The 7,366-nt window shown below is 45.3% G+C and overlaps 1 protein-coding gene across 1 annotated transcript in view; it reads left to right on the top strand.

Annotated features, from left to right (window-relative positions):
• FNBP4 (formin binding protein 4) overlaps nt 1-7,366 on the top strand; it is a 57,161-nt gene that overhangs the window by 9,988 nt on the left and 39,807 nt on the right. Inside the window, exons 3-4 of the mRNA XM_017865729.1 lie at nt 3,939-4,075; nt 5,809-6,023. Of these exons, the coding sequence (XP_017721218.1) occupies nt 3,939-4,075; nt 5,809-6,023 (352 nt within the window). The remainder of the gene's footprint in view (nt 1-3,938; nt 4,076-5,808; nt 6,024-7,366) is intronic.

The raw sequence follows: 7,366 nt of genomic DNA, 5'->3' as shown, positions 1-7,366 counted from the left end.
TTTTTTTTTTTTTTTTTTTTAAAAAAGACGGAATCTTGCCCTGTCATCAGGCTGGAGTGCAGTGGCATGATCTCAGCTCACTGCAGTCTCCGCCTTCCGGGTTCAAGCGATTCTCACGCCTCAGCCTCCTGAGTAGCTGGGATTACAGGCACGCACCACCACTGCCAGCTAATTTTTGTGTTTTTAGTAGAGGCGAGATTTCACCATGTTGGCCAGGATGGTCTCGATCTCCTGACCTCGTGATCCACCCGCCTCTGCCTCCCAAAGTGCTGGCATTATAGGTGTGAGCCACCATGCCTGTCCAGAAACATCCATGTAAATATCTTTCTTACCAGTTTAAAATACTACTGTTGTGAGGCGAGGTGGCTCACACCTGTAATGTCAGCACTTTGGGAGGCTGAGGCAGGGGATTTGCTTGAGCTCAGGAATTCGAGACCAAACTGAGCAACAAATTGAAACCTTGTCTGTACTTTAAAAAAAAAAATGCCAAGTGTGGTGGCATAGGCCTGTAGTCCTAGCTACATGGGAGCCTGAGGCGGGAAGATGGCTTCTGCCCAGGAGTTTAAAACCAGCCTAGGCAACATGGCAAAACCCCGTCTCTACAAAAGTTAGCCAGGTGCAGTGGTGCACATCTCTAGTTCCAGCTACACAGGAGTCTGATTGACGTGGGAAGATGAGTTGAGCCTGATTGGGGTGGGAGGATCACTTGAGCTCAGGAGGTCAAGGCTGCAGTGAGCTGTGATTGCACCAGTTCATTTGTGGCAGAGTGAGACCCTGTCTCAAAAAAAAAATGAAAAATTTTGCCTAACAAACATTTTGGGAAGTCAAGGCAGGAGGATCACATGAGGACAGGATGAGACCAGCCCAGGCAACATAGGAGATTGCTTCTCTGCATAAAAGAAATTAGCCAGGCATGGTGGGTTGTGCCTGCCGTTAGTCATCCACTCAGGATGCTCAGGCAAGAGAATCATTTGAGGCCAGGAGTTTGAGGCTGTAGTGATCCACTGCTTCCAGCCTTGGCAGTAGAGCAAGAACCTATCTCTTACATACATATATACATAAATAAATCAAACTTTAGAAATTTATTTTTAGAGGCTGTGTGTGGTGGCTCATGCCTGTAATCACAGCACTTTGGGAAGCCAAAGTAGCAGATCACTTGAGATCAGGAGTCCAAGAGCAGCTAGGCCAACATGGTGAAACCCCATCTCTATCAAAAATACAAACATTACCTGGGTGTGGTGGCACACACCTGTAATCCCAGCTACTCGGGAGGCTGAGGCAGGAGAACTGCTTGAACCCTGGAGGTGGATGTTGCAGTGAGCCAAGATTGCGCCACTGCACTCCAGCCTGGGCAACACAGAGCAAGACCCCGTCTCAAAAAAAAAAATTTGCTATTTAAGAACTTACCTGCATATGCTGGAGAGGATGTGGAGAAATAGGAATGCTTTTACACTGTTGGTGGGAGTGTAAACTTGTTCAACCATTGTGGAAGACAGTGTGGTGATTCCTCAAGGATCTAGAACTAGAAATACCATTTGACCCAGCGGTCCCGTTACTTGGGATATACCCCAAGGATTATAAATCATGCTACTATAAAGACACATGCACACGTTATGTTTACTGCGACACTATTCACAATAGCAAAGACTTGGAACCAACCCAAGTGTCCATCAGTGATAGACTGGATTAAGAAAATGTGGCACATATACACCATGGAATACTACGCAACCATAAAAAAGGATGAGTTCGTGTCCTTTGTAGGGACATGGATAAAGCTGGAAACCATCACTCTGAGCAATCTATCGCAAGGACAGAAAACCAAACAGCACATATTCTCACTCATAGGTGGGAATTGAACAATGAGAACATTTGGACACAAGGTGGGGAACATCACACACCAGGGCCTGTTGTAGGGTGGGGGGAGAGGGGAGGGATAGCCATAGGAGAAATACCTAATGTAAATGACGAGTTAATGTGTGCAGCAAACCAACATGGTACATGTATACATAATGTAACAAACCTGCACATTGTGCACATGTACCCTAGAACTTAAAGTATAACAAACAAAAAAAAAGACTTACCTACATACAGAAAGAAACGAAGATAGGAATTATGATACTAAGGCACTGAATAGGAACTCTTACATGATTAATGGAACAATTTATGTTTACTTTTAGGTGACCTTTGAGTTTATGTATGGGATGTATGACACAGAAAACTAGATTTAACTTTCTGATAAATCTCTTCATTTACTAACTTTTTAGTGAGAGCGTAGAATGTGGCAGCACTGTGCAATTTAATATAATAGCTGAAAAAGTCTAGCTAGAATTTAACATTTTATGTATTTATAATACATAGAGAGAGGTATGTATGCTTACTTAATTGTAATCTTGGAGTAGCCACAGATGATCCAAAAGGAAATGGCATAGCAGCATTACAGAGGCCATACCTGATACCACTTAAATTTGAGGAAGACATTGATTGTTGGTCTTAGCCATGTTGAGTCCCATTTTTAATTCCTGTCACTTCCTGTTTTTAATTCCTGTCACTTCCTGTTTGAGGAATAATCATTGATTAAAAGCTTTGTTTTTTAACTTTGAAAGTCTTTGTTTCTTTATTATTTGTTTTGTCTTTGAAAGTCTTTGTTTCAGCTGCTACACTGTAATTGGTTTAGTTTGAGGTAAACACTTTAATCACCAAATTCAAAAATCAGGATATACTAGGTACTATTTGGAAAGAGAGTGAGATTGAATAATTGATTGGAATAACTATGCAGATTAATTTTCTTGTTTTTTTTTTTTTTTTTTTTTTGGAGACATGGTCAGTCTCACTTTGTCACCCTGGCTGGAGTACAGTGGAGATGTTTAGGCTTAATGCAGCCTCAACCTCCTGGGCTCAAGCTATCCTTACACCTCAGCTGTATGCTCGGCTAATATTTTGTTCTTTTTCCTCTTCTTTTTTTTGTTTTTTTTGTTTTTTTGTTTTTTTGGGAGAGACAAGGTCTCACTGTGTTTTCGAGGCTGGTCTCGGATTCTGGGCTCAGATGATCTTCCTACCTCAGATCCTCCCCAAGAAGTTAGGACTGTAGACATAAGCTGTGTGGCCTGGCTCATAGATCAACATTTTTTTATTTTTTATTTTGTGTATTTATATTTTTTTGACATGAATTTTCACTCTTGTTGCCCAGGCTGGAGTGCGATGGTGCGATCTTAGCTTACCGCAACCTCCGCCTCCCAAGTTCAGGCAATTTTCCTGCCTCAGCCTCCTGAGTAGCTGGGATTACAGGCATGTGCCACCACACCTGGCTAATTTTGTATTTTTAGTAGAGACAGGGTTTCACCGTGTTAGCCAGGCTAGTCTCGATCTCCTGACCTCATGATCCGCCCACCTTGGCCTCCCAAAGTGCTGGGATTACAGGTGTGAGCCACCGTGCCCAGCCCAGATCAATTTTTTTTTTTTTTTTTTTTGGAGGCGGAGTCTTGCTCTGTTGCCCAGGGTGGAGTGCAGTGGCGTGAGCTTGGCTCACTGGAACCTCCGCCTCCCGGGTTCAAGCAGTTCTCCTTCCCTGCCTCAGTAGCTGGGACTACAGGCGCACGCCACCATGCCCGGCTAATTTTTTGTATTTTTAGTAGAGACAGGGTTTCACTGTGTTGCCCAGGCTGGTCTCAAACACCTGACCTCATGATCCACCCGCCTCAGCCTCCCAAAGTGCTGGGATTACAGGCATGAGCCACTGCACCTGGTCTATAGATCAATTTTTATTAGCTTTCAGCATATGACGTAATTTATTCTTCTGTGGTAGTTCAGTGATGATTAGTTTTGGGGTTATGTTCTAATCTGTAAGTAAATTTAAAAAACCATGTTCTACTTCCATTTAGATACTTCTTAGGACATATTGCCATTGTTGTTACAAATACTGTTTTCCTTTTTGTTTCTAGGCGGTCTGTGCTTACTTGGTGCTTATGCTGACAGTGATGACGATGACAATGATGTTTCCGAAAAACCAGCACAATCCAAAGAGACAAATGGAAACCAGTCGACTGATATTGATAGTACATTGGCCAACTTCCTGGCGGTTAGTGGTGCTTTTGTTTCGAGTTTTAGTTATTGAAGCTACTTTGGGACTTGGATCTTAAGTGGTTAGCATACTTGTCAATTCAGTGTCTTCCTCCTCCTTTCTCCCTCTCCCTTCAACACTCTCTTCTTGCATTTCTCCCAATCTCTCTCTTTTTGTTTTGTTTTGTTTTGTTTAATTTTAAAAGAGATGGGCTCTCGCTGTGTTGCTCAGGCTGGTCTTGAACTCCTGGGGTCAAGCGATCCTCCCACCTCGGCCTTCCAAAGTGCTGGGATTACAGGTGTGAGCCATCACATCTGGCTGTCTCTCTCTTTTTTTTTTTTTCTTGAGATGGAATCTCACTCTGTTGCCCAGGCTCAAGTGCAAGCGGTACGATCTTGCCTCACTACAACCTCCGTCTCCCAGGTTCAAATAGCTGAGGCTACAGGTATGTGTCCCCGAGCAGCTGGGGCTACAGGTATATGCCGCCACACCCAGCTAATGTTTGTATTTTTGGTAGAGATGGGGTTTCACCATGTTGGCCGGGCTGATCTTGAACTCCTGACCTCGGGTGATCCACTCACCTCGGCCTCCCAAAGTGTTGGGATTACAGGCGTGAGCCACCTCCTCTCTTTTCTTTTTGTAAAGCTTTCAAAGAGAAAAAAGGCAGATTGGAAGAGATTGGGGAGCTGGTATAGTTGGAAGATGAGGGTTTTGATTTGAGAAGCTTAGAATGAGTGTCTAGAATTTTTTTTTTTCTCCCTCGAGACAGGGTCATACTGTCTCCTAGGCTGAAATGTGGTGGCATGATGTTGGCCCAGTGCAACCTCTGCCACCCAGATTCAAGTGATTCTCCCACCTGAGCCTCTTGAGTAGCTGGGATTACAGGCATGAGCCACCACGCCCAATAATAATTCTATTCTTTTTTTTTTTTTTTTTTTTTGAGACGTAGTCTCGCTCTGTCGCCCAGGCTGGAGTGCAGTGGCCGGATCTCGGCTCACTGCAAGCTCCACCTCCCGGGTTCACGCCATTCTCCTGCCTCAGCCTCCCGAGTAGCTGGGACTACAGGCGCCCGCCACCTCGCCCGGCTAGTTTTTTGTATTTTTTAGTAGAGACGGGGTTTTACCGTGTTAGCCAGGATGGTCTCGATCTCCTGACCTCGAGATCCGCCCGTCTCGGCCTCCCAAAGTGCTGGGATTACAGGCTTGAGCCACCGCGCCCGGCCCTTTTTTTGTTTTTTGTTTTTTTTGAGACGGAGTCTTGCTCTTTCACCCAGGCTGGAGTGCCATAGTGAGATCTCAGCTCACTGCAATCCCCGCCTCCCAGATTCCAGTGAATCTCGTGCCTCAGCCTCCTGAGTAGCTGGGATCCCACCACCACGTCCAGCTAATTTTTGTATTTTTAGTAGAGACAACTTTTCACCATATTGGCCAGGCTGGTTTTGAACTTCTGACCTCCAGTGATCCGCGTGCCTTGGCCTCCTAGAGTGCTGGGATTACAGGCATGAGCCACTGTGCCCAGCCTAATTTTTGTATTTTTAGTAGAGGTGGGGTTTCACCATGTTGTCCAGCCTGGTCTCAAATTCCTGACCTCAAGTGATCCACCTGTCTCAGCCTCCCAAAGTGCAGGAACTATAGGTATGAGCCACTGTGCCCAGCTCATCATGTGTAGAATTTTTAAAAAGGGATTGCCATTTCCTTAAGTTTCTTGTTCTTGATATAATTACTGCATTTGTTACTCTTTTCATACTGAAGGAGATCGATGCCATAACAGCTCCTCAGCCTGCAGCTCCTGTAGGAGCTTCTGCTCCACCTCCAACTCCACCTCGACCAGAGCCAAAGGAAGCAGCAACATCTACCCTTTCTTCTACTTCAAATGGAACAGACTCCACCCAAACATCTGGATGGCAGTATGATACTCAGTGTTCACTGGCAGGAGGTAAACTTGATCCTTTGATTTTAAAAGAAAAGTAAATCCTTACAGGGATTCTAGGCATTCACTTTTCTTTTCTGTTCTTTTTTTTTTTGGGGACGGAGTCACGCTGTGTCACCCTGGCTGGTGTGCAGTGGTGCGATCTTGGCTCACTCCAACCTCCGCCTCCCGGGTTCAAGCAATTCTCCTCCCTCAGCCTCCTGAGTAGCCAGGACCACAGGCATACGCTGCCACGCCTGGCTAATTTCTCTTTTGTATTTTAGTACCGATGGGGTTTCACCATGTTGCCCAGGCTGGTCTCGAACTCCTTAGCTCAGGAAATGAGCCTGCCTTGGCCTTCCAAAGTCCTTGGATTACAGGTGTGAGCCACCGCTCCCAGCTGGCATTCAGTTTTCTAAAGATGAAAGCCCAGAGGCTTTAACCTTAGACTTTAGGATTCTTTTATTTTTATTTAATTTTTTTTGAGACTGAGTTTCACCCTTGTTGGAGGTGAAACTACCCAGGCTGGAGTGCAGTGATGCAATCTCAGCTCACTGCAACCTCCATCTCCCAGGTTCAAGCGATTCTTCTGCCTCAGCCTCCTGAGTAGCTGGGATTACAGGCACGTACCACCACACCCAGCAGATGTTTTGTATTTTTAGTAGAGACGGAGTTTCACCATGTTGGCAAAGTTGGTCTTGAACCCCTGATCTTGGGTGATCCACCTGCCTGGGTCTCCCCAAGTGCTGGGATTACAGGTTTGAGCCACCACGCCCAACCTCTTGTCTTTTTAAATAAAGCATGTCGAAGATAGTAGGTAGGATAGTCGGCTCTGAAAACTTGTAGGATGTAATTTTTTTTTTTTTTTTTTTTTTGAGACAGAGTTTAGCCTTTTTTGCCTAGGCTGGAGTGCAATGGCGTGATCTCGGCTCACCGCAACCTCTGCCTCCCAGGTTCAAGCAATTCTCCTGCCTCAGCCTCCCAAGTAGCTGGGATTACAGGCATGTGCCACCACCCCAGCTAATTTTGTACTTTTAGTAGAGACGGGGTTTCTCCATGTTGGTCAGGCTGGTCTTGAACTCCCGACCTCAGGTGATCCACCTGCCTCGGCCTCCCAAAGTGCTGGGATTACAGGTGTGAGCCACTGCACCCGGTAGGATGTAATTTTATCTTTTAAAAGTAATTGTTTGTCCTTGCCGGGTAAATAAGAAAAGCCATGATATTCCAAGTATTTTAGGTAAATTTTTGGACCAGCAAACTGCTTTTTTCTGTTTATTTATTTAGAGACGAAGTCTTGCTTTTGTTGCCCAGGCTGGAGTGCAATGGTGCGATCTTGGCTCATCACAGCCTCTGCCACCCCAGTTCAAGTGATTCTCCTGCCTCAGCCTCCCGAGTAGCTGG

Source organism: Rhinopithecus bieti, unplaced genomic scaffold (assembly GCF_001698545.2).
Source record: "Rhinopithecus bieti isolate Rb0 unplaced genomic scaffold, ASM169854v2 scaffold_81727, whole genome shotgun sequence".
Classification (NCBI taxonomy): Eukaryota; Metazoa; Chordata; class Mammalia; order Primates; family Cercopithecidae; genus Rhinopithecus; species Rhinopithecus bieti.
Note: the sequence above shows the minus strand (reverse complement) of the source record. Positions and strands in the feature narration are given on the sequence as shown.